At 48.2% G+C, this 27,575-nt stretch overlaps 1 protein-coding gene across 1 annotated transcript; it reads left to right on the forward strand.

The window, feature by feature from the left end:
- Nucleotides 1-50: 50 nt before the first annotated feature.
- On the forward strand, nucleotides 51-21,152 carry SCLY (selenocysteine lyase). The gene is made up of 12 exons (XM_072618727.1): nucleotides 51-352; nucleotides 1,718-1,830; nucleotides 4,029-4,129; nucleotides 4,749-4,935; nucleotides 6,207-6,334; nucleotides 7,755-7,919; nucleotides 12,086-12,192; nucleotides 14,765-14,801; nucleotides 16,266-16,349; nucleotides 16,761-16,863; nucleotides 17,851-17,926; nucleotides 18,757-21,152. Exons 1-12 carry the CDS (start codon nucleotides 255-257, stop codon nucleotides 18,914-18,916), a joined length of 1,359 nt encoding a protein of 452 aa, XP_072474828.1. The 5' UTR covers nucleotides 51-254; the 3' UTR covers nucleotides 18,917-21,152.
- Nucleotides 21,153-27,575: the final 6,423 nt, after the last annotated feature.

Here is a 27,575-nt window from a genome sequence, read left to right on the forward strand (position 1 = left end):
ATCATCAGCCAATCATCTTTCTTACCGAGGCCCGCCCGTCCCCACCTCCTTAGCCGGGCTGCCGGCGGTCGGTCCCGGAGAAGGGGGATGGGGAGGAAGGCAGGAAAGCCGCCTGATGATTGGCTGGAACGGTGATCCTCCGCCAATCAGCGCTCCCCTCCTCGCCAACTGTCAGCCCCGGCTCTGGAAAGGTCTGGTGGGTCCGCGCTGAGGGGCTTCCTCCCGCCTCGGCCCGAGCGTCTTCGGGGCCCAGCATGGAGGGAGCGGCGGCGGCCCCCGCGATGAGGACGGGCGCGGGGACCCTGCCTGTCACCGGGGAGAACGGCGGCGGAGAGACCCGCCCCAGGGAGAGGTGCGTGGGGCGGCCGGGGAAACTGAGGCCTGGGGGTGGGGGAGAGGGAAACGGGCCTAGGGATGCGGGCTCCCAGGGCCCCGGACCCGTCTGGCGCCCTCCGTCTGGCGCCCTCCGTCTGGCGCCCGTTTCCGGAGGCCGCGGAGGAGCCTTGGGACCGGGCCAGAAGGGAAGCGGGACTTTGAGCCGAGAAGCCCGGGACCTGGGGGGGCGGGGGGGCACGGGGGGCACGGCGCCCTGGAGGACGCCAGGCTCCCCTTGGCGGGAGGCCCGGGCGCAGAGATGCGGGCCGCGGGGGTCCGATGTCCGCCTGGCGCCTCTGCCTCGGGCCACGCCGCTGACCGCGCCCCGGGGTCCCCTCCCTGCCCCCCGCCGGAGGGGATGGGCAGCGCCGGGGTCCGGTGGCACCGCTCTGTCCCCTCTGGGCATCGCAGCACGTGCCCGGTCAGGGCTGCCCGCCCGCGTGGGGGAGCAGGGAGGCGAGAGCCTGGGCTGAAGGCTCCTGGCCCGGGGAGGCTGTGGTCGGACCCGGGGCCGGGACCAGGACCAAGCTCTCTGTCCGGTGCTGGGGACGCCTCTTCCCCGAAAAGCCCCGGTGGGGGCGGGGTGAGGCGGGGTCTTCTCTAGGGGAGCCGGCGGTCTGGGGCTCCCGGGCTCCGTGCCCCTGGACCGAGTTTAGGAAGCAGGCTTATTTGGAACTCCCCGCCCAGGCTCCCTCTCGGTGCCGTCATTAGGAGACGCTGGGGCTGGCGTGGCTCCGTGGTCCCGGGGCCCGAGGGTCACCAGACATGGGCCGGGAACCGGGGTCTTCTCCCTGTGCCCCTCGCATCGTGCAACAAAGCTTCCTTCCCCAGTACTTGGGGAAGCAGCTCTGATCCCCTGCTGTGGCCTGGGGTATGGACCCTTGTGGATTTCACAGCGAATCGAGAGTCAGGAGAGATCTGAGTTCAAATTCGGCCCCCGACCCTTCGTAGCTGGGTGACCATTGAACTTCTCTGACCCTGTTTCCTCATCTATAAAATCTTCACCTCTCTAACTTCCTAAGTCTGAGAGACGTGCTCAGACCCTGCGATGTGGGGCCTGGTCCAGGACCATGGTCAGTACACAGCCTAGGTGGGACCCAGTCCTTCCACCCAGATTCATGGCCTTAATTTAGAAGGAAACTGCCTTGTGAAAACCCCCCGGGGCTGGGGGGTGGGGCAAGTTTGCAAGTATGCCTACGGAACTGAGATGATCAAGTTTGGTGGAGTCACCTGCTAACTTTAGGGTTATTTCATTGTGACATAATGTGCCCCAAAATTAGGTGTCATTGATGACTGGCAAATGTATTTGTCCTCCTAAACACTTTGTCCTTTTGTTTTCTAGAAAAGTTTACATGGATTATAATGCGACTACTCCTCTGGAGCCAGAGGTCATCCAGGCTGTGACTGAGGCCATGCAGGAGGCCTGGGGGAACCCCAGCAGCCCGTACCTGGCAGGTGAGGCACAACACTCAAGGACCGTGCATGGCCATAACTGCGGTTCTGGAGACAAGCCAGTGTGTGAAATGCCTTCGGTCCCTTTTTCGTTTAGAACTGCTCATTCATGGTTTTCAGCCTCTTAGTTTCGTGTTAGTGTAGCTGATGGTCTCCCAAGTCCTAGGCGTGATGTCAGCCTGTTTAGGGCCTGTTGGGCCCATGCTCTACAGCCTCTGTCCAGCCTGAGATGGCCTTGGTCTTGTTGAAGGCTGCTTGGACCATTTGGTACTTCTCACATTCCCTGTCTCATAAAGTCCTGATCTTGGGATGAATACGTGATGGCCCTGCTTGGCTACTCTCTCTGCCCCACCCCACCCCCATCCTTTGGTTGTCATTGTTAGTGTTTTATTTCCATTTTTGATCTCTGTATCAGGAAGGAAAGTGTAGGATCCTAGAATCATATATGTAGACTCAGAAGGGGCCCCAGAGTATCTAGTTTAATGCCTTCACGTTACAGCTGAGGAGAAGGAGACCTGAGGTGCTTACCTGACATGCCTGAGCCCACATAGCTAAAAGGGGCCAGAGGCAGGATTTGAGCCCAGGTCCTGTGACTCCAGAGTCAGGGTTCTTTTCACTGCACAGTTACAGCTACATGCACCATTACTGAATCGGTTTCTGCATTTGGGAATAGTTGATCCATCACCTCTCTGGTTATTTGTTGAATTTCACTCTTACTCTAAGACATCTGGTTGTTATAGAAACTTAAGTAAAATGAAAGACTTTGGGAAACTGTGATCAGGCCAGCTGACTTAATTCAAGGTCCTCTGGATCCCAGTTCGAGAGATCAGCCTGATTCACTTGCTTTATTTCAATGTTTTCAGTTAGGAACAACAAAGATAAGTTTTCCAAAGTTAGAGATTTAACACCTAAAGTACATGAGTCTGCAGGTGCTGGTCATTCACTAATGTCCTTCTCAGTCTGTCCGGCAGCTTTCCCCAGCTGCAGTCCTGGACCTCCCCCCGCATCACCATTTTACCTAGTCAGGCTCACCACTGCCTTGAACTTTGTGTAACCAGATTTATAAGCCAGAGAATTGAATGCTGGTGAAAGGGGTTTTCACTGTGGGACTAGGAACCCAGGACTGGCTGCTCTAGGGGAGGCCTGATGACCTGTTTCTATTTCTGTGCTTCCTGATGGGGGAAGCCAGACAAGTGTTATTGCTGTTTTACAAACAGGGAAACTGAGACTTTGGCAAGTCATATGAATGTCCATGGATTACACCCAGGCGATAACTAATGGAGCTGGCTCTTGAGTCCACTGGCTCCTCACTGTTATAACTCAACCTCCTGAGTCTCACTCTTCAAAGTAAAAGACTGGAGCAAGCATTTATATAGTTTTCAAGGTTTGCAAAATGATGTACACGTGTCATCTCATTTGATCCTCCTACCGGCCCTGTGGGGGTGCTGCTGAGGCCCAGGGTCACACAGCCAGCAAGTATCTGAGGCAGGATTTGAACTCAGGTCCTCAGAGTCTAAGGTCAGTGCTCTACGCACCTCACCACCTAAAGCAGGAGTCAGGATGAAGTTCCCTCCACGGACTGAGCTTTAGTTTCTTTGTTAATTACTGTCATCAGCTGAGCTTCACTAGCGGGTGCTGGCTGAAGTTCCCTTGGAAAGGGCCCTTTGGGTCTACACTTGCAGCACCTGGGAATTCCCCAAAAGCCAGCCCTGCTATAGAGGCAGCACTTAGGATCAGATATTTGTCCAGTGGGTGACCAGTAAAGCATCAACTTCTATCAGGCCGGAGCCTTGGCTGGGCAGGGGGAGGGCAAACTCAAAGGGATTGTGGGGGTTCCAGCCTCTTCTCCTGAGATATATCTTGTTACTCTTGACTAAATGAAATAACTTCATTGTTAGTAATTCACCTGGAGCTGTTCTGCACTCACTGTGAGCAGAGGAGCATTGAGGCCACTGGATGGACAGCAGCCTTAAATGTGCCTGCCATCCCCTCGCTTTCCATCCATTTGATGGGATCTGCTCGGGACCCTCTGGCACCTCATTTTGGCGTGAAGTGCCCCTGTGCCAGGGCAGGCCACCATTGACGCTGAGGGTAGAGAGGGTTGTGCCCACTGGTTCTGCCTCTGAGGATGCCTTTAAATGCATTTGACTTGGCTTCTTGTGGCAATTATTGTTGACTTTTTATTGATTTTTTTTTTGAAGGCAGAAAGGCCAAGGATATAATCAATGCAGCCCGAGAAAACCTGGCAAAGATGGTCAATGGAAAGCCCCAGGATATAATCTTTACTTCAGGGGGAACAGAGGTAAGAGCTTTAGAAGTAGCCTTGCTTCTTCGAGTAATAAGTGCTGTTCAGAGTTAGATAATAACTATTAAATCCCTAGTGTGTGCCAAGCACTGGGCTAGGGCTGAGGTAGCTCTAGAAAAGAGAGAATTCCTGACTACATGGAACTTACAATCTAATAACAAGTTAAGACACAAAAAAGAAACCATCCCACACCATTTCCTATGATAGGTGTGGGCTTTACCGGAGGGTGAGAAATTCAACAGGCAGGGGATGTGGGAGGTTGTTTGAGAGTGAGGAAATAATGTGAAGAAAACCACTAGGATGGGACGGGGCTAAGTAAACAGAGCAGTCGTGTGGTGAGAGCTGAGTGTTCAGAGAGAAGACTGGCCAGGGGGCCCGTGCCTCAGTTTCCTCTTCTGTCAAGAGGAAAAGGGGGCCATAGACCAGATGACCTTCTGGGGCTTGAAGTCACCTCCTCTGCCTGGACTCAGTTTCCTCCTCTGTAAAATGGGACTAGATGCCTCCAGGGCCCCTTGGAGGTCTAAGCCCAAGGTCCTAGGTATTTTAAACAGCAAATAAACTTCCCTTGGGAGCATTTTGTGATTTGTTCTCCTCTTGCCCTCTGACCTTTTGGCAGTCAAACAACTTGGTGATCCATTCTATCCTGAAACTGTTTCAAGAAAGCCAGCAGTCTGAAGGGGATCGGCCAGCCGAGCGGCAGCCCAGCCTGGTCAGTGGGGCCAAGCCTCATTTCATCACATGTACGGTGGAGCACGATTCAGTCCGTCTGCCCCTGGAACACCTTGTGAAAGAGGGCATGGCAGGTGAGCTGGAACAGAGGCTGAAGCTTCATTCCTCTGCACTGCAGTCTGGCCCTCCATGGTGCCCAGAGGGACCTTCCTAAGCCCGCTCTTCTTCCAGAAGCTTCAGCGGCCCCTGTTGCCCCCAGGACCAAGGACGCCCTCCTCTCTTGGCACTGCGTGGCCTTCCTGGCCTGGTGCAACCAACCTTTTCAGCAGTCACCCTGACCTTCTGGCTTTTCTTCTGTCCGTGCCTTTGAATAGGCTCTCCTTCCTCCCCCTCCTGCTGGGATTCCTTGTTCCCTTCTGAGCCCCACTCCCCCTCAGGCACATGCACCCTGATTCTCTCTCTCCTCTAAATTACTTTGTATTTACTTGGGTTATATCTACATGTGTCCATGGCATGTTTTGGCACATTGTCAGCCCTGGAGAGCAGGGCCTGGTTTTATATTGTCTTTGAGTCCCCAGTGCTAGGCGCTGTGCTTGGCTCATCGAAGGCACTTTTTAAAGGGTTTTTAATGGATAGGTTGATTGGCACCACACGTTACCTGAGGTGCACTGAGCAGGAGAGGAGAAATCCTGGCCTGGGATTGAGGCCTCTGGCCCTCAGTCTGGCCCTAGACAACCTTGGTGTTTTTCCCCAGCCCCAACCTTCAGGTGAGGGCATGCCTACTTGTTCTTCCCTTCAACGAACTTCCGGTCTAGGCTGGAGAGAAGGCAAAGCAAGTCCATCATGGCAGTCTACAGCCCTCCTAGGGGGTCAGGGAGGAGGGAAATGAACTTGGGCTGGGAATCACTGAGGGCAGGGGAGGCAGGAGTAGGAAGAAGCACATCTTAGGGTGAAAAGGTGATGGGCCCTTAGGCCAGGGAGGCTGGCTCTAGAGCTTGGCATGGCCCTTCCCTTCTCAGCCCTCAATATCCTTGTCTGTAAAATAAAGGTTGAGAATAGGTCAGCTTCAGTGTTCCATCCAGCTTTTGCTTCTTAAAGTGCTTTTGAAATTGGGAACCCTTGGAGCTTTGGGGGAAGGGAGAGATTAAATGAAACTGAAAGGTCATTCTGGCCCTAATGGCCAACATGGGAAGCATGGGAGGCCAGGAAGGCTTGGCTGATGTCACGATGCAGAAAGCTCTGAGGTATGTAGTGCCAGAAGGCCTGCACTGGAGAGAGCAGATGACCACCAAAGACATCTCAGAGGAAGAACTGATAGACTGTCCCTGATGGGTTATGGAGAAGGAGAAGGAGAATGTCCAGATGATCAGGACATTAACCTTGACCCTTGTGTCATTCATTACAGAAGTCACCTTTGTCCCTGTGTCTAAGCTGAATGGTCAGGCAGAAGCTGATGATGTCCTTGCAGCTGTCCGACCCACCACCTGTCTTGTGACCATCATGCTGGCCAATAATGAGACCGGTGTTATCATGGTAAGACAGTATTTGAGAAGAAGTGAGTGATTTGGGGAAAGGGACTCTGACTGTGTCTTATTCTGCACTTTGAGTCCATCACCTCTCCGGCAGGAGGCAGACGATGCCATGCTTCATTCATCATCGTGCTGAGTAGATTTGAATTCTTTCAAAGTTGTTGTCCTCTACAATGTTATCGTGTGAGTCTTCTCTTGGGTCGGCTCACTTCACTCTGCATCAGCTTAGAGAGTCTTCCTAGGCTTTTCTGAAATCACCGCTGTCATCAATTTTCCAACACAATCGCATGTCATCCTTGATCAGCTCTTCCCCAGTGGATGGGCATTCCCCTGTTTCCAGTTCTTTGGCACCATGGACAGAGCTGCTGTAGTTTTCATATCTCTGGGTCCTCTTCTTATTTCTTCTGTCTTTTGGAGAATAAGCCTAGGATTGGTATCTATCCACAAGGGTGTGTGTGGGTCAGTAACATTTTGGGTAGAGTTCCAAATTGCTTTATAGTGCGTGGCACATAGTAGGTGCCTGATACATGTTGAATGACCGATTTATTGACGGAACCTTCCACAGCTTCACCAGTTGTGAATTCAGGTGCCTGATTTCTCTAACATTGGCCATTTTCCTTTGTTCAATCAGATCTTTGCCAGTCTGATGGATGTGAGGCGGAACTTCACAGTTGCTATTGTTTGTATTTCTCTAATTAATAGTGATTTGGCCCTGTTTGTGTCCTTGTACCATTTATCTATTGGGTAATGACTCTTATTCTTATAAATGTGGGCCAGGTACTGTGCTAAGTGCTTTACAATGATGACCTCGTTTGTTCTGCATAACCCTGTGAAGTAGGTGCTGTTAGTCTCCCCATTTTATACACAAGGAAACTGAGATAAACAGGTTAAGTGACTTGCCCAGAGTCTGAGGTCAAATTTGAGCCCAGGTCTTCCTGACTGTAGGCCCAGTGCTCTATCCACTGAGCCACCTTGCTGCCTCAGTCTTAGAAAGATCTTTATCAGAGAGATTTATTGGAAAGACTTTTTTCCTCAGGTAATTTTTTCCCTTCTAATTTTAGCTGCATTGATTTTGTTTGTACAAAACCTTTTTACTTTTCCATTTCATCTTATTTTAACCATAATTCCAAGGTACTCTGTGACTTGCTTGGTTATGAATTCCTCCTCAGTAAATAGTTCCACAAGTTGTTTTCTTTTTTGCTTCAGTTTGCTTCTTTTGATTCAATTCACGTATACATTTGAAATGTATCTTACTACATGGTGTGAGTTGGTGCCTCATCCTAATTGCTGCCAGTCTTCTTTCTGGTTTTCCCTGTAGTTTTTGTCACATGATGAGTCCAGTAGCCTGCTTTTGATTGCTTTCATCCGGTCCTGATGGGATTATAGCTATGTCAAGTTCAGTCCCTTTTTGTTTCCTATTCCAGCCTGTCTCTGAGATCAGTCGTCGAATCAAAGCCCTGAACCATAAACGAGCAGCCTCTGGGCTGCCAGGCATTCTTGTGCACACGGATGCAGCTCAGGCATTGGGGAAGAGGCGTGTGGATGTGCAGGAGCTCGAGGTGGATTATTTAACCATTGTTGGCCACAAGGTAAGGCCAGCTATTCATGAACTTGAGACCCTTTGCCACATCACACACATTGTATAGATGTAGAGTCATTCTCCACCCTCTTATTTGAAAAGAAGTGGAGCTGACAGAACACTCAGCTTTTTATCCCTTTTTTGTATGTGGTGATTGGGAAGGGAAAACCCATACTGACAATTTTGTTTTCTGCTTTTTTGCCTGTGATAACCTTTGGTTGACTGTTTTAGTAGCTGATTGGGCCACTAAACAGCTCCAAGCTGTTTCTCAGTAAGAGATTTTGTGGCAGAACCCAAAGGTCACACCAAAAAGGAGAGAGAATCTGGGCCTGCCCATGTCCCAGGGGCACCAGGACAGGTCATGGTCTTGGGAGCATGGACTTAGGGTGGAAAGAAACTTGAAAGTCTCAGACCCCAGGGTGGGAGGTGAGTACGACCGACATTTGTAGAACCCTGGAAGATTTTTTAAAACAATTTGTACATGAATCCTCATCTGAGTCTCACAGCAGCTGTGGGGTGGTAAGTACAACAGTTGTGACTTTCCATTCTACAGAATAGGAAATAGAGAATCCAAGAATATCTGGAAGAATTAGAACCCAGTTTTTAGTGAGTCCAAGTCTAGCACTCAGAAGGTGATCCTCCATCCTGTTTGGGAACATTTTACATTAACATCCTTTACAATATCTTTTTAAGCCCTTCCATGTCTCACTGAATGTGGAGGCAATGGTGATATTTATTCCCAGTGACCTCTAGTATCCATTGTGAAGACCACAAGCATGGAGGTCAGCCTGGTGCTTCCAGGAGAGGAGGAGACTGGGAGCTAGTGGTGTGTTCCTAATGTATGGAAAAATGTGTTTTTGTTTTTGTTTCCCCTGTGGGTAACGATCATAGAATCACAGCATCCTAGTGTTGACTCTGAGGCCCCCAGCCGAATCCTGAACTGAGCCAGAATCCTTTGAGAGGCACAAAACAGAGAGTCAGGTCCCAGCCCACCAAGGAACCTTGGGCAAGTCATTGTCTGGGTCTCGGTGAGGTCTCTGCTATTGAAACCCTGGTTATCCAGCCACCACTTGGAGTGAGGGCAGAGACAGAGACAGAGAAGGGAGAGGGAGAGAGACACAACAGAGGCAGAGGCGAGGGCCTCTGCTCAGTTGTCCCTTGAGGATGATCAGGTCATGGCAGTGACCTGTTTGATTTTGTTAAATCAGTAAATTGTGATTTCCTTGCTCATCTTCTTGTGTCCAACATATTCCTAGACATAGAAAAAATTGACTTTGTTTTAGGACTGTGGTTTAAAGGTATATTGTTTTCTAATAGCAGTAACTTAAGGAGGAGATTGGTAATGGATCATGTCTGGGACACTGGTTATTTCCCTCTGGCTTTCCCACTTGGACCTATAGTGACTGAATCAACAATGATTTGGGCTACTTCCTACCTTGTTTCTCTGCCTCCAGTCTGTCCTAGGAACCATCTCCAGTTGATCTGCTTTGAGGGTTACATTTCTCCTGTCACTTTCTAGTCAAAGCTTGAGTCAAGACTTCTCATTGCCAATAGGAAAAACGCCAGCCTTCTCAGCCCCCACTGAAAGCTAGCCACAGTCTGTGCTCCACAGAATCTGCTAAGGTGAACTTGTTTCCTCCCATTCCCTGGAAGAGTCCCCAGCTCCCATCACAGCCTCCTCAGGAGGCGGCCCATTCTATGGTTGGGTAGGTCCAGCCTCACTGCCTTCTCTGGAAACAATCCAGCTTTTCTTGTCTTTCCTCAAACCCCGCATAATCCTCCAAGGGAGGCTGCCTAGGCCAGGCCAGGGCCCCCCCCCCCCCCCCCCCCCCCGCTGCCTTCCAACTTCCTCAGCTTTCTGGACTGCCATGTCCCTCTGGTGACTCAGTGACTCAGACTTGAGTTGCTGCCTGACGAAGCCCCCAGACCCTTTTTGGGTGAATTGCCTCCCCCAGGTTTGGTTTGGTTTTTATTCTGAGGGAAAAAATTTGTATTTTTCACTTTTAAATTTCATGTCATTTGAAGAGAGGTTTTGTACATTTTTTTTCTGTTTTCTTCCTCATTCGAATGGGAGCTCCTTGGGAGAAGGGGAAGGAGTTCTCTTTTTTCTTCAGTTTCTTGAACCTTACTTGCCACATAGTAGGCGCTTAATAAGTGACTGATGGACCAACTGACTTTGGAATTCTGGGTTCTAGTCCTCCCTCTGACCTGTACTGCAGTGGGAGTCTGGGCAAGTTGCCCGGCCTTTCGAGGCTCCAGAGATGGTGCTCATCTGCGTGGGCAGAGGGGGTGAATGGGCCTGGGCAGAATGATGTCGAACCATAAGCTTACTCTGCTGATGAAATAGTCTGATGAGGGAGACGTAATTGCCAGATAACCAACCTTCCCCTCATTCGATCTGACCCAATGGTCCAGCTCCTCCAGGTGTATGATAACTGATGCCAAACCCTTAAGGTCATTCTTTCTCCACGGTAGGCGGGGGCCACAGGTGCTGTTATGATCCCCATTTCACAGATGAAGAAACTGGGGCTTGTCCAGTGTCACACAGATGGGCACCACCTGGAGGCATATTTGCACCCAGGTCTTCCTGACTTCAAGACCAGCCCTGGTTCACTTACACTCTCTGCCATCTGGACTTGCAAAGAGGAAATGAGTTAAACCTTCCTCCCTATCTGCCCACTAACCATCCCTTCAGTAACCGGATTCAGAATTTTCCCTGGCCTGTGGTTTGCAGACTTTCTCTTCCCTGATTTTTAATGGGGAACCTCCCTGTCCTCCAGCCCTGTACCCTCCCCGGCATTCTTCATGGGCTTCCCTAGACCACGGACTGCCAGGCCTAGAGGCCTGAGGGCTACCCGAGTCTTCTTACCTTTATCCCGAGGTCTTTGGTTGGCCAAACCGGATGCTCGTATGAGAGAAAGGACGTTCCAGAGTCGAACAAGGGTTGAGCTTTATTTCAGGGTCTAGTTACAAGTGCAGGGGAATTCTTCCTTAGGAGGGAAAGAGAATCTCCCAAGGAGGCAAAGATCTTACAATAAGAGATTGGAAGCAGAAGTATAAGCGGGGAGAGAGGGGGAGGGGAGAGAAGAGAGAGGAAAAGCGGAGCCTTGTTGTCCTGTCCGCTCTGCGCCCCTCCCGTCCAAGAGAGCTTTCAGGCTTTCCTGATCCTACTTAAACTCTTCAGCAACATAGTTTGCATCTGAATACCGTGCTGTTAGATAACAATAGGTGTGCCCAGATCCGGGACTATCTCGAGGGCGGGGAGAGCTCTCTCCCATCACGTTTCTCACGGGAAGAGGCGGAAATACACGAGATAGCTCGGTTCACCTCGATTCCCAGCCGTTTCCTGGGGGGGGTCTCGTGAGAACTCTAAGATTTAGAAGTTCCCACCTTTACCCGCCCGAGACTGTCCACATGGAATTGAGCTTCCAACCCTAGCAACGGACAATGGCTTAGTGTGCTCCCCCGCCAGCCCTGCCTCCTCCAGCTCTTTGGACTTGACCCAGCTGGGTACCTTCCTATTTCTATCAGGCATCCGTTCCTTGCTGGCCATATCAGTTCTCTCCTTTCCAAGCCAAAGATCATTCTCTTCAGCAGAAAAACAAGAAGCAAAATCATTGGACTTTTTTTGTTCCCATTGAAATGGGTTCCCTTTGTATCTATAGGATTTTGTTCTTTACCATTTTTTGTCTTTGGGGACAACCTTCCTGTGTGATTTTGGTCTATGGGATACTCCTTGGGGCCCCTGTGAGGCCCTTGGCACCCACTTTTCCACGATGCCGGAGGTGGGGCACGTCTGAGCACACCCAGCCCTCCCCTCCTCTCCCAGAAGCCCCATTCCCCCTTCCCATCATGTCCACTCGAGTGACCAAGGTATCCTTGTTAGGGAGACTGAGATCCTCAAGACAATTTGCCACGAAGACAAGGCAGGAAGTTCGTGACAGCTCCGCTTTGGGCAGAGACGGAGAGCATGATCGCTCCATCGCCGGTCCGGCAGGGCCACGGGAAATGGGGAGCGGGGTGACCTCTGGGGCCCGCACATGCCTCGTGAGGCCAGAGAGTGGGCTCCTGGAGGGCAGGGGCGCGTCTGCCGGGCTCGGGTCCCTCTGTACTTCCCCAGCGTCGGGACGCAGGGATGCGCTCCCCTAACCTGCTTGCGATGCCTTTTCCTCCTAGTTCTACGGTCCCCGGATCGGAGCCCTGTACGTGCGCGGCCTGGGCACCTGCACCCCGCTGCGCCCCATGCTGTTTGGAGGCGGCCAGGAGTGGAACTTCCGACCAGGGTGAGACGGGAAGACGGGGCGGGCCGGGATCGCTCCGTCTGGGGCGAGGGGCCTTAGCAAACTTCGTCGGACGTTTCTGCTTCCTGGGGAAGCTGGGCACGGAGCTTTGTTTGGGGAAGGAGCTCCCGGAGGGAATGGTGGTGCCCAGCCGGACACTACCCCGAGCGAGTCCGACGAGTCCGGAGCACGGGCCTGGGCTCCGGGGAAGCTGCGAGCTCGGCTCAGCCCTGTCAGGTCCGGTCCAGCGCTGCCCCTCGGCGTCTCTAGGGCTCTCTGCTGGCCTTTGTGTCTTTTAGAGTTAGAACACGAGTCTTCCAGGCTCCAGCTCGGCCTTCCCCCAACGGAGACCCTTCCCTCTAACCAGGTAGCAAAGCCACCCCGCCCTCCACCGCGGGTGGGGCCCTCCAGACCACCTGCCGCCCCTCCCCGCTGTGGCCCCTCTTTCCCCCCAACACCCCGCCTTCATCCCAGTTCTCCAGGTGTCCCGCCTTTTCTTCTGCCCTGATCACCGACCTGGGTCTTTTTACCAACATATGCCAAAGGTATTCTTTTAGTGAGTAAATGTTTACTGAATGATGAGCTGCCACAGGGATTGTTCACGGCAGGTAATTAATTGAGTGAAAAAGTAAGATGGTTCTTGTCCGAAGCGAGTGTGGAGACTCGGAGGGGCAGGCGTTTCCATCCTCAAACTGCTCTTGCTCTGGCTTCCTTGAACCCACTTTACTTGTATTTCCTATTTGCTACTCTGTGTACGGCTTAGCTCCTAAGAGCCTGCGTACAAAGCAGGTCCTTGTGGAATGTTGGCAGCAGAGCCCCTTATTCTGCCTCCAAGAAATGAGAAGCCTGGTACCAGGCACAATTGGAGGCCTGGAGAGAAGGAAAGGGGGTTCCTTATCCCATCAGACTGGGTTACAGACTGTGAAAGGTCAGAGCCAGGGACCTTGGAACTCATTTCTCTGAGGATGAGAGGGGAGGTGCTCAGCTGGTCAGGGCAGTCCTGAGGCAGCTCAGGGCCAACCTTCACGGCTGCCCTGCTCCCACCTGGGCCAGGTCCTGGATAGAGCTCTGAATTCAGTCTCACAGCTCCGTAGTCCCTTTGGAATTGAACTTCTCACCTTTAGGGGAGGGAGACTCAGGCTCCCTTCTCTCTTTTCTGGGTCTTGTCAGATGGACCTCGCCTGGGCTGCAGGTGGAGGGTGAGGTAGAACCACATCTCCCACTCTCCACCTCCCTGGTTGATGTTTCTGCCCATGGGCAGGGGCAGTCCCTGGACCCCCACCCTCTGAGGTTGAGCTTCAGGTTCAGTTCTCCTCTCAGTAACTCCCCAGATGGTGCTATCCTCTCTCTTGTGCCTCTTAAGGTCATCTAAGGGCTGTAGGTGGGGCTTCCTCTCCTTCTCTGGTCCACATCTGGACCATGGAATCTTTTGTTCATGCCCCTTCTCGACATCTTTCCACAACACAGGTTGTTGCAGTTCTCCTACACCCACTGCATGCCTTTCTTTGGCCCTTTGGGTGACTGGGGATTTTAATTGTTCAGCATAGTTGTGTTCCAAGACCTCCAGTCGAATAACCCGACCCTTGGTGCACAATACGCAGGAAGGACACATCAGGGCTCATTGGAAGCACTGGGCAGCAAACACGTCGAGACAAGAAGCTTGAATAGACTGAAGACCTCTTTCCCACGCTGGGACAGAGCTGACTACTGAGAAAGGTGGAAGGAAGCCGCTGCCCCCCTCCTGAGGGATAAGGGTGGAGCATGGCATGGCCAAGGGGGAGCAGACTTTTCTTGACAAAGCAGATTTGTTTCAAGAGGGTTTTTTTCCTTTATTTTTCAGTGAGGTTAAGGGAAGGTGGGAGGAACAGAAAATAAATGCCTGTTAATGTTTTGAAAATTAATTTAAAAAAAGAACTGTTCATTTTCCCAGATTTGGTTTGGACCCCATTTCTTTCCCATACTCACTTGTGGGCCCAGCTCGTTCATCCACACCCTCTCCCTGCCCCTCCTCCCCCAAGTGTCCATAAAAAGACTAAATCAGGTTTTGCTTCAAGGCCAGGAAAGATTTCTAGCTTCTCCCTTTTGTTTTGTTTGTCTTTCACCAGCCCTTCCACCTTCCCACCTGCATCTTGCTACCCAGAGATCCTTTCATATGGGAAGCTACTATCCTTCTAGAACTAGAGAGAAAAACTTTCCTGAGATTCAGTTTTAGTGTGAACAAATTTCAGACAGATTTACGAGGGCCACAGTCTGCTGTGTTCCTTCCTGGGAGGGAGAAGGGAGGTGGATTCACTTAGCAGCCAAAGAAGGTTGGGGAGGTGGACCAGCCCTGCCAAGGACGGGCTTGTCAGGGACAGATGGAAACCGTGCATGGCCCCAGGTTTGCTCTGTCAGTGCACATGGAGAATCTCGGCTTTGTGTGGTGTGTGATTAATGTTCTTTTGTTGATGAAATTAATTGATTTTAATGTAAACTTCATCTAAAGGTGCCTTGCTCCTAGAATTAAATGCTGTGTCCGGAATGCTGCTTTGTGTTCTCACCAGGGACTTGATGCTGAATGTATCCTTTTTTTCAGGACTGAGAATACTCCCATGATTGCTGGGCTTGGAAAGGTGAGAAAGAAGGGCCCTGATTCTTCAGAAGTCTATCACCATGTGTATTGGCCCTAGAAAACCCCTCTTGATTGACAGCCTGAGTACAAGAGGGCAGTTAGGGTAGTCTGGGGAATGGCAAATGAGTTTTACTGGAATCCAGGTGATTTCATAAATACTTGTTAAGTTGATTTGAATTGTTGCTGACTTCTTTGGTTTCACTGGGCGTGTTATGTAATTTGTCTCTTCTTCAGTTTCCCCAGAGTACATTTAGGGCTATACCTGCCCTAAAGGTACAGTTTAGAGATGCAGAAAGACCACTTTCATAGAGTGTGTGCAGTCCTTCAAGTGAAGAGTTGCGTCCAAAAGTGCCTATATTTAAGCGAATTTCGTTTCTCAGTGGCCAAGGTAACCTTGAGAGTGGAAATGGTCAAAGATTTCAGTGGAAGGTCGGGAGCCCACAGTGCATTGCTGGGACAGTGGGCATTGCCTGTGGTCATCATTTTTAATGCTAAGGTTTTTGCCATGACTTGTGCTACTATCAGCTGCTACATCATGATAAGAAATACAAATATGAGGAAGAAATCCTGGGTTTCGATTCTCGAGAGTCCTCCAGAATGGGCTGGCTGTTCACTTGCAACTTTTCTGTTTGCCTTCTCTGGAAGGAAAATTTCCAGTTAGTACATGTAATGGTGCTGTAGGCCCTGGGAGAGCAGAAGGTATAACCTGGCAAAATTCAGCCAACATTTATTAAGCACCTATTAGGTACAAGGTGACTTGGAACAATGTTCACTTTGTTTAGAAATTCTTGAGAAGGACTTAGTGGTCACTTTGAAAACTTGTGGACTGTGAAGTTGCTTTTTATAAACTAACAGTGTGGTTCTTGTTTAAAATCACTTCTTGTATCTTATCCTTTAATTCTCTAGTGTTCATGCCTCCATCACCACTTGAGTAAAAATGACTTTGCACATAGGCCCTTGGGCATTCAGCAAATGTGTATCCCTGGCTAGTGACAATGGTGTGAGCCCTCAGTGCAGGGGAAACATTAAGGTGTCCAGTGTAGAAACTGTATTGTTGGAGTGTTTGCCTATGACTTTCCTAAATGCTCAGCTAATGTGATGTGAGGGAGGGAGTGGATGGACTGACAGGTGCTCAGTTTACCTGGCTGTGGCTTAAGCAAGATCCGAGAAGGGACTGGAATCTAACGGCCACAGGGAAGGTCGCTCCTTCCTTTTTTTCTTCTTTTCTTTCTTTTCCTTTCTTCCTTTTTCTCCTTTATAAATTTAAACTTTTAAATTCATATGTATTTTACCCTCTACTCTTTAAACCTGACTTGGCTGGCTGTCATGTTAAAGAAAAATTACTAATGCGTCTTCATTAAAAAAAAAATAGCGTATAATTTCAAACTGATGGACTATATGCCATAGTACCAACCAGGTCCTTGGTTCCGTGAGCAGCGTTGGCCACTGTATTCTCTGTTTGTAGGCAGCAGAGCTGGTGAATAAGAACTGCGACATTTATGAGGCCCACATGAAAAAAATCCGAGACTACCTGGAGGAAAGGTTACAAGTGAGTCCTGGCCTGGGAGCGGGTGAGGAGGGTGGCCCCCAAGAGGGAGCAGGAGAGAGGAAGGGCTGTGCTGGGCTCAAGAGCTTGTCCTGATTGGAAATACAGCCTGAGAAACTCATTAAGGAAGCCATTAGAGTAATGAAGGGAGAGACAGAGACAATGAGGAAGGTAAAGCTAGAGGCCCTGGAGGAGTGGGTGGTGTGTGCTCAGGCCAGAGCCCCCGCTCCCCCCCCCCCCCCAGTGCCAGTGAGTTCCTTCCCACTCGATCTGCCTCCATAAAGAGGCCCTTTTGCTTTATGAGTGGATGTCTGCTGTTGAGGCAAACTTCCTATCGTAGGTGTTTTGTGTTTAAGCCAAGAGAGGTTGGTTCCCTTGGAACCTGAATTTCCTGAATATATCCTGTCTTTCTAGGCTGTGTTTGAAAAGAAGAGAATCCACCTGAACAGTTTGTTCCCAGGCTCTGATCGGCTCCCTAATACCTGTAACTTTTCCATCAGTGGACCACATCTGCAAGGTGACTTTGGGGTACTCCCACCCCTATCCCTTCATCTCTCAGTCACGACCTCTCCTGGCACACTTACCCTTGGCCAGGTTACTGCTTTGGCAGTACGCTGGGGTATAGGCAGGCCTCCCCTGAATCCATATTCTGCTTCTCCCTGGACACCACGAGGACACCATTCTATCTGCTTCTCTGTGGTATGGCTCAGTGAAAGCATGTTTCTCTTTTCTGCTACCTGTCTGTTGTTGCCTTTTGTTGTCAGTCTTGAAGGGGCATTCTGCTTTTACCTGGTGTTCTCCTACCTGTGGCCCATTAGCATTGCTTCGGAAGTTGGGAAAGGAAATAAAGTGGCCTGAAATCCAGAAGATTAGCAACTGTTAGGAAATGCTTGATGGAAGCAGGACCTGTAAAAGATGAAAACTCTTGGTTAAAATGAAGTTTAAAGAGTTCTTTTGGTCTTGTCATCCCTTTCCTCCGCTGCTGTGAACAGTTTGAAATAAATTCTCTCCCAGACACAGAGAATCCTCCTCTTCCTCCTCCCCACCCTACTCCCCAGCTGGTCTTACAGGGCACAGCAAAAATCACATTTTAGTTAGACTCAAAAGCTCTGTGCTCTTGTGACTTTAAAGTGAATTATGCCTGAAAAGCCCTTGTGGCTTCATGTCATGGCTGACATGCTTTTGGCCTCCCTCAGAGGAAACTACCTCTCCAAAGAGGAAAGAAGCCTAGTGGTCAGGCTTGGGCATGTGAGGTCCTGATAGGAAAGTTGAGGGCAGCCAAGCTTGTGGGTGTGGGGGTGCTGCATGCACACTACAGGAGAAATGGGACATAGTTTTCTTGCTTCTCAAAGAGTTTTTGGGGTGGAAAGAAGGGCTTTTTTCCACAGCACAGAGAATCCCCAGAAATCTACCTTTCAGTCATAAATTGGTGCACTCTGTGTGTGTGTGTGTGTGTGTGTGTGCGTGTGTGTGTGCGTGTGTGTGTGTGCTCTGTCTTGTGTAGGCCGAGTGGTGCTGGCTCACTGCAGGACGCTCCTGGCCAGCGTGGGGGCCGCTTGTCACTCAGACCACGGAGATCTGTGAGTATTCTTCTTTCTCGACAAGTTTGTGGGAGAAATAAAGAAACACAGAGGAGGAAGGATTGAGATCGGGAAAGCTTTTCTTGATCTGGAAAAGGGCTTTTTGAGGGGGCTTCTTGTGATTTCATTGGTCCCAGTCTGGAAGTCCTCTTATGTCGGTGCGTGTGGGCACATTGCCTGTACTTCAAAGCCTTAGAGAATGGCCTTTGGGAGTACTGGCCCAAGGTCACCCAACCTGTGTGTGTCTGTCAGTGGAAGGACTTGAATCCAGAACTTCCTCATTTTGAAGCTGACTGTGCTCCACGGCCCCTCCAGGGTCACTATAATGAGGATCATGGAATACTGCGAGTTGGGCCTTGTGTTCTAGTCCTCTAATAAAGCACAAAACTTGTCTTCGGGGGCTTTCCCCTCTGCTCACCCAGACCAAGGCCATGAGGGCTCTTGGGTTTAGCTGATTTTCTCTGTGATTCAGGTGAGTGCAATATATTAAATAATCCCATCCCAAAGGAAGAGGATAGGTGACCTAGTGGCCCTTTCACTTCAGGTCTATGAGGGCTGAGGCTGTAGGAGATGATCACATTCAGGCTGGTGGTGTTGGAAATTCCCAGCCCTTCCCCAAGCTGGGGTAGAGAGAGTGAATCTTTCAGTCCAGTCATTTGGCTGGTCCTGTGGCCACGGTTGGGGGTGGTGACCTTCTGGAAGGTAATAGAGTTAATGATTTGAGGAGTTTCATGAGCATCCAGCCTCTGAGGGCAATGTGCAAAAATGCCCTTTCTGCCCTAGGGTCAATGCTTCCTCAGAAGTGGTTCATTGTCCTCTTTTCTTTCCAGACCATCCCCTATCTTACTGAGTTGTGGCATCCCCCCTGAGGTGGCTCGAAATGCTCTCCGGCTCAGTGTTGGCCGGAGTACCACCAAAGAAGAGGTGGATCTTGCAGTGGAGGACCTGAGACAGGTGGTCACTCAACTTGAAAAGAGCTCAGCCTCATAGACTATGGAGCCGCCTTCCCCATGGGGAAAGCCATGGAGAAGGAAGCCATCTTTCCTTTGGATAAGGGTGGGGGTCCAACTGCAGTGAAGAAAAGCTTGCCCTGACTCATAGGAAACCTTGGGGGCCAGTCCTGGTCTAGTGAAACATGGAAGACTTTAGGAAATCTTTTATTTAACATGGAGGAAGAAATATAGGATAACAGTATCTCTGAATGTATATTTTACAGCGTATGTTTTTTATTTTTGCATCGCTGACATAGGATGGTGTGGTAATTGAGACCACTCTTTGAAGTTGTCCAAGAAGGGTCGCTGTTGTGTGGGATCTCACCAGAGACATAGCAGCCCCTGTCTAGATACTCAGACGGAGAGAAGCCCTGGGCGGCTTTTCTAAAGAGGGAGGTGTAACTAACACACCCAGATAAGGAAATTCCACCTGGATCACTTAGGTGGGGATGGGTGGCCTCAGCCTCCCTGTCCTTCACAGGCCATGCTGTCTGGAGTACAGGAGGCAGCCATTTATTAAAAAGAGAAAACCAAGGCTTTTGCAACCTATTGTCAAACCATTAGTTTGAGTAAGAAGACTTAGATGCTTGCTTTTTTTTTCCATCTTAGCTTGGAATGAAACTCAAAACTTAAGTTTAACAAGAGATGCTTAGTTATGGTAAAATCTAATTTCTGAACTGAGTATTATCTGTTTTATTTCTCTATATGTTCAGTTACAAATGTAATTTTTTGTAGGAAGGTCTTAATTTTCAGGAACTCAATGTTTAAGGCTTTGTAAATTTTCACTAAAAAAAAAATAGCTTTAAACCCAGGGGAAGAGATGCTTCTCAGTATACAGGCTTATTCCCTCTCTGGGGATTAGCTTACATTTTCACCCCTGCTCAGAATGCCTTTTTCCCTTCCAAGGACCAACCAATCACAGTATCTTTAAAGGCTCTGCTCACGTTCCCTTTCTTCCCTAAAGACTGTTCTTCCCTTCCTGACTGTTCAGTTCCTGGTCAGCATTATTTATTGTCTGTACCGCTCAAATGTGTGCTCATCAACGAGTTGAATGATCAAAGAATGAAATCATTCATTCATTCATTCTTCATTAAATCTCCCCCCTCACTCAGCAAAGCCAAAAACTCATGCTTCTTTGCATGGTTGGTCTATTCCATGGGTATGTCTCAACCAGATTGTAAATTCCTTGGGGACAAAGGAGAATCTTCTATTTGGTCTCATCTCCCCCAGTGCCTGGCCCAGCCCAAACACATGATGAACAGTTTCTGAATCAAAGTCACAAACAGTGTTTTTTACCTCCGGAAGGAATCTTGGAATCCATCCTCATTTTATAGACAAGAAAACAGAGGCCAGAGAGAACCCCACACTGAACCAATAGAGCAGAGTCTAGAGGCCAGATCTGACTCCTTGTTAGGAAGCTTGCCTTCATATCTGTTAATTCTCAAGAACCAGAACCAATGAGGGAAGCTCAGTCACATTTCCTTTCTCCAGCAAGCTTTTGTGAACTATCTGTTTTATCCTCCACTCTCAATACCTGTTTTAGGACAGGGAAGGAAGTCCTGTGGGGTGATATGCACTTGGGAAGGTATTCTTGCTGACTTTCCTCTTGGAGAGTTTCAAGGTCCACTTGATACCTTACCAGATTCTTCAGTTGGTATGCCCAGGCTCTAGGCAACTTTTGGTCTAAGTGAACTCCAGGAGAATTGTCTGTGAACCCAGAAAAAGAAAAGCAATCATTTTCCTTGAAATCTGTGAAATCCTGAGTTGCACCAGACTTGACACTTCTACAGTGTCATCTTGACTTGTTTCAAGGCACCACCCATCACCTACACTAACGACCAATGGCAGTAATGGTCGTCTTCAAAGGAGATGACACAGACTCTTCTTTCTTTCCCCATCGGGTCTTTCCTCATCATTTCTGGGGAAGGAACAGGTGCTCTGCCCTAGGGTATGTCAGAGCTAATTCTACTGTCCTTGCTCATGCTTGACCTCAGCTCTCAAATGTGCCTTTGGTCTTGGTCTCTTCTGCAAGATTTTGGTTTGCATGCCAAAGAAAGAATTTGTCTAAAGGTCTGGGGATGCCATTTTAACGTGTTATGGGAGAGACATCTAAATAGAAATCATTTCTAATAGATTGTTAATTAATATTTTAAATGTGCTATCTTTGCTTAATACTGATGAAAACATTGCTAGGTGATTTTTCTAGTTAATAAAATATTTTTATGCTGATATTATATAGTAGTGACTGGTCTGTTTGTCACCTGGTCCCCAGCCTAGCTGAGTGCTCATCATGTGGATGCAGAGGAAGGGGTGAATTTTCAGCAGCTTTTCCTCCTGAGGATAGAGAAGGGTTTTCGTTGATGTTAGCAGAAGGAGAACCCATGTCAATGAGATCATTACTATTTGAATGACTCAGATTTGTACAACATTGTAAAGTTCTTAAACCTGTCCTCACCCCCAGCCCTGTGAGATGAAAGGCAGAAGAGGGCACAATTTCTGAGAAGCTGACTCCTGGCCAGTAGGAGATCAGAGCGCAGGTTTCCTGGTTCTAGTGCTTGATCCACTTACCATTGTCCCTCTTGAAGAACTGAAATGTTGCATATCTATGACACTTTGTTAGGTAGAGTCTGCTTTACTTTGATGTGTCAAGTTTTTGGAATTTATGTAGAGGACTCTAAGTTAACCAGCATTCAAAAGTACCCACTGTATGCCAGGGCTAGGCTAACCACTGGGGATACAACGAAAGGCAAAACCAGGGTCCCTGCCCTCAAGAAACCCAGTCTAATGGGAGAGACAATGTAAAGGCAACTAGGTATGTTCAAGATATAAACAAGGTAAGTTGGAGGTGATCACAGAAGGAAGAAACTAACAGTATTAGGGCAGAGGACTTCTTGCAGAAGTAGGATTTTAGCTAAGATTTGAAGGAAGGCTGGGAAACCAGGAGGCTGAGGGGAGGAGGGAGAAAATTCCAGGCATGGGAGACAGTCCATGAAAATACATGGAGTCCCATATTTGTAGTTTTTTGGGAAAATGCCCAACTTAGTCCCACTGTTGCTTCAATTGTAGGGATTCTGGACAGGATGCAATTCCCCAGTGGAGCTACAGCATGGGGTAGAGGGTGTTCAGGGTGAGGGCTTCCAAGCCATTTTCAGGGTTGCTTTCCACCTTTGGTGTTCACCTGATTCACCCAACTCTCACCTGTGGGTGAGACTATAGCACGTGCAGTGGTCACACCCTAGTAAACCATTTCAGCAGATGGGCTAAACCAGATTGAGGGTAGCCAAGGTGTCTTAAATCCATCAGTGCATCGTGGAGTGTCTACAGTGAGTATGTGAAGACTTCCTGGGGGAAAGGACAGAAGAGAACAATTTGTACCAGTGGTCTTGAAGGTGACCGAAGCAGGCACTGTGGAGCACTTAGAGCTTGATCAGACATGGAAAGCATGATCGTCCACTACATCCCAAGCCATTACCAACCTTCCTGACTTTTGTCTTGCTACTGGACTTGAGTGACTCTGGAAGAGAGATTGAGGCTGACAACTTTATGGAATTCTGCCTCATTTAAGTACAATTTATGTGTGAATTAAAAGCCATCACCCTTACCATTTTGCATTTTTACCTACCTAAATTCCAGTAGTGACAGACAAATGATGAATCAGCAGGTCTGGATACACTGGGAGCTGTGGTTACAGCCCTGCACACAGGCAACCCAGGCCTTAGGGTCATCTCACTGGACTGAAGCGGCAGTGAAATTTGGCAGTCACCCAGGTGACTGAGCAGCCTATTTAAAGGATGGCACTGCTCAACTTCTGCTGTAAGGAAGGGGCTAGAAAAGGTGCCTTAGAAAGTATCTGCTGTATCTTACCCTGGCCTACTTATCACGGCAGCTAGGGATCCCACCCCACAGTCAAAACACACAAAAAATGTACAGAAACTTTTGTGAAAATGATTCCGTTCACCATTGCCACATGGGATGTGCTCACACTTATGGACAAGAAACTCAGTAGCCTGAAAGATGAACAGCTCTTGTGAGAGAACTCAGCAGGTATCACATCCAAATAACAGCCCTGAGTGAAACAAGGCTAGCAAATGAAGGCTAGCTTACTGAAGTTGGAGCTGGATACATGTTTTTCTGGAGTGGAGTGAAGTTCAGTGAAGGAGAGGGCCATGAAGCTGGTGTAGGTTTCAAAATCAGAACTAATCTAGTCAACAAGCTTGTATGCCTCCCGAAAGGAGAGAATGACAGGCTCAGGATAATGCAATTGCCACTTGCAGAAAAGCACCATGCTGCCGTCATCAGTGCGCCTTCTCCCACTATGACAAATTCTGACAAGGTCAAAGACAAATTTTATGAAGACCTGGAGACCCTCATCATCAATGTGCTAAAAGAGGACAAGCTTATAATTCTGAGTGACTTTAATGCTGGAGTAGGCACAGACTATGAGACATGGCAGGGAGTCCTTGGAAGGAATGGATGTGGAAATAAAAACAGCAATGTCACTACCAAAGACTTGTGTGTTTCGTGACTTCATCACTAATACCATCTTCCATTTACCTAAACTTAATCGAACTTCATGGATACACCTTCACAGCAAACATTGGTATTTAGTAGACTGTCATCGTAAAGAGAAGTAGGATGTGAGAGTGACGAAAGCAATGTGTCACGCAGAGTGCTGGACTGATCACAGACTTATCCTTTCCTATGCTAAACATTCAAATTCACATTCAATAAAAGTGGTGACCCCAAGGCAAGATTTAATGTTAACCTGTTAGAGTGCTTCTCCCAGAAGAAGAGTTTGCTGCTAACTTGGAGAGAAGGCTAAGCCAACACATAGTTGGCAAGAGTGGAGCAGAAAACACTGCTATGACACCCATGGCACTGCCAAATCCTACTTCTGCTTCAGTCCAGTGAGAAGATGACCCTGTGGTCAGGACTGCCTGTGTGCAGGGTTGTAACTACAGCTCCCATCGTATCCAGACCTGCTGCTTCATCATTTACCTGTTGCTAGAGGACTTCAAGGTAGGTAAAAATGGTTAAATGGTATGGATGATGTCTTTCAGAGATGGCATACAGCATCATATTTACTCATCTGGGCCAGAACGCTCACAAACATCAAGGTTGGTTTGATGAAAATGATGGGGAAATTCAGAAGATGTGAAAAACAAGAACTCCACAAGGTTTACCAGCAGGATGTTTCATCCATCCCAAAGAAGGCACTGTATAACTCCATCGAAAATAAAGTGCAAGCAAAGCTTAAAGAGATGGAGAATTCTTGGCTCAATAAGAAGGCAGATGAAATTCAGTTTTTTGCTGCTTTGATGATGCCCTGAGGGTGATATGTGGTCCAAAGACCTATAGTGCATCTCAATTACTGCAATGCTGATAGAACCTCATTGATTAGTAATAAGGGCATGGTCCTGGAGAGATGGACTGTATACTTCAATAGCGTTCTCAGCAGACCATAGTCAATCGTTGCTGAAGCCATTGACCATATACCTCAAGTTGAAGTCAATCCTTCTAGTCAGATTTCCAACTGAGGAAGAGGTTTTGATTGCCATTAGGCTCCTTTCATGTGGCAAACCACCTGGTGCTGGTTCTATTCTAGCTGAGATTTACAAGGCAGGGATTCCACTGCTCATACAAAGACTGAAATTTTCTGGGTTTTATGGTAAGAGGAGGTTATCCCCCAGAAGTTCAAGGATAGGATACCTCCTTGTCCATCTTTATAAAGATGTTTACCTTTTTTTCCTTTTATTTAAAGGGGCCATCCCTTGAGTAACTACTTAAAGAGGCCTATTCATTGAATGGGTATATCTCACTTAAAGTGAGAATCTGAAAAGACCTTAGCATAAAACAGCCAAGGTCTCAATTTGCATACTGATTGGTCTCCGCGTTTCCAGTCATCCTCATGAATATCAGGCCTCTGGACCCAGATGGCTCTGGAGGAGATAGTGAGGCTGGTGACCTTGCACAGCCCTTCCTCACTCAAATCCAAGGCAAGTGAATGCCATGTCATCGTCTTGATGTCATGGTCCTCTTCAAGAATGAAGGACAAATGCAACAAAAATAAAGAAAAAGGAAATAGACTGTCCTGTGACAATCACAGTGGGTTTCTCTCTTAGTTATTGCTGGCAAGATGGTTGCCAGAGTCTTCCTCAACAGGCTGATCCTTCACTTGGAAGATGGTCATCTACCTGGGAGCTGTTGACCTGAAAACTTGGTTAGAGAAAAGGCAACATGGCTAAATGCATACATTTTATGATTTAATTAATTAATTGATCAATTCCCTATAAAGAAAACAGTTACATAGCGCTATGGAGTCAGAGGTGACTCTGACTATCTAGTACAGAAATCATCTGTCTTAAGTACATTTTGCCATGAGAAAGAAACTCTCCTAATTAAGCAAATCATAAATTCAGTAAGACAGGACAATTAACAAAGCAATGTTAGTCAGGCCTTGAGATTCCAAGCTGGGTAAGCATATGTCTCGGTGATAAGGAAAGAAACCCCACCACTAGTAAGTGGGAGGCTTCCTCCCTTAAACAGATAATTGACATAGGAAAGGGTAAACAATGTTCAATAGAAATTACGATCTAAGATGTCTATATTTTCTTTATCATTAATACGCCATAACATAGTATATGTCTATAGATCAAAGGAAAGTCCCATTATTCATAACATAGTATGTGTCTATAGATAAGAAGATTCATCAAAGGAAAGTCTCATTATTCAAGATATAGTGTCTTAGGTTAAAGGTCTCCTTAAGGAGTGTAGAGTCGGCCTTGGCTGGCTTTTGCTGACATAGGAAGAGGCACTCTCTGAGTTTACTTCAGAGAGAACAAAGAGATTATTCCAAAATTTTATATTAAACATTATCAGAGCCAATGTAGATAAATTAGCAGGGTGAGAGTAAAGATTCTTAAAAACCATTATCTTGGGGAGATTCAGAGCTCTCCATCCCTTCCAAAGCCCAGACTTTAAGTGCAGTTTTGTTTTTTTTTGAAGAACATTACTGTTAATGAGATTATGTTAACCGTCCTCCATTTTGATTAAACCCCACAAAGTCTAGAAAGGAATTTAATCTTCAAGTGGGGAAGTCCATTGTGTTCTCAAATTTGGGTGGAGACATCCTTTTATCTAGATAGTCCCAGAGTGAGGGTGATCTGAGTAGAGACAATTTTCTCTAAGGGCATAGGGTATATAAACTGTGAGCCATGCTTGTCTGGTCTAAGAGAGAGGGCCAAATGACCATCTTTTTATTAATAATCTTCTAGTTTTATTAATAAAATGATTGAATTGCCCAGAAACTATGTCTCTCAAACCTTTTTAAATGTCACACAGGCTTGTAAATCACTAATGTGATGAAAGATGGTATTTAGACTGTGCTTTAAGGCTCAGTGGTTTACAAAGTGTTTTATGAACTCAGTTTATAAAACAACCCACACCAGGTACATACTACATATTACCCCTAATTTGCAGATGAAGAAACCAAGGCCCAGAGAGGTTAGGCAGCCTTCCCAAGGTCACACAGGTGATCTCAGTGTCAGATTCAGAATTCACAAGCTGAAACTTCTGAGTCTCTTTTCACTCATCTTTATGTGCTCCCCAACTAGATGTCCTCACCTGAGTGTGTGAATATGGGATCTCCCTGATGTGACTACTTTTTCCAAAGGCTCAGATTGCCACCCTTCCTCCTCCTCATGAGAGTCTTATTTGAGTCCTGCCACACTCCTTACACAGGAGTACCTCCCAAAGTGCTGGAACCACTGCATGGATATCAAGGGAAGAAGCATATAAGCTGTCCCTTGGCTCTCCCATTCTCTCCATGACTGGGTCATCTTTGGGGAGCAATCATCTCTGGTGCCATTTTTCATGGTGCTTCTCTCTTGAAATACCTCATAGGTAATGGGTTACAGCCTGCTCAGGGTCACACATTGTTGAGAGAGACAAAGATGGAAAATTGTACTTGAGAGTCATCCATAAGTGAACTGCCGCACATTGTACAGCTGACTTGAAGACTCATGGGAACACAGATCTATAGCTCACAGGATTTGAACATGGATCTTTCTGATTTCATGTCAAGTCTCCTGTGCAGTAAATCTACTGCGAATGAGGCATAGTCTCAGTTTCCCTAGGTTTTCTCCATGTGCAAAGCTGAGGGACACCATACAGGGTGTGAGACATGCTAAACGGTGCAGGAGCCACTCAGGTAAGGACTGAGTGTGCCCAGAATTTAGCACAGTGCCTGGTACATAGTAGGGGCTTCATAGGTGCTAGGTGAGGGAAGGATTCTTCCCTGCCTATTGGAGGCTGGCAATCCTGGTTCCAGGCTGACCCCACATCTTAAGAGAACAGCCCAGCCAGGCACTGAGCCAAGTAAACACTAAGCTTTCTAGCTTCAGGATATCTTGGTTTGTCATTACCTCTCTGTCATACCCCTAGGTGTTTCTTGGAGCCCTACTCCAGCAGTCTCCAGCAGTGGCAGCCTCCCTATCTTTGCCTGCTGTCTCCCATCTGCCTGCCCTCCACTGAGCCTTATCAGGTAACCAGAGACGGTAGCTCCTGTCCACACAGGAAACAGGACCCTGTGACTGTGAGCATGAGTAGTTCCCTAGAGGAACACTGGTATCTGCAGGAAAGTGAGCGAGTATCTTAGG

The sequence above is a fragment of the Notamacropus eugenii genome, chromosome 6, assembly GCF_028372415.1.
Source record: "Notamacropus eugenii isolate mMacEug1 chromosome 6, mMacEug1.pri_v2, whole genome shotgun sequence".
In the NCBI taxonomy this organism is placed as follows: domain Eukaryota; kingdom Metazoa; phylum Chordata; class Mammalia; order Diprotodontia; family Macropodidae; genus Notamacropus; species Notamacropus eugenii.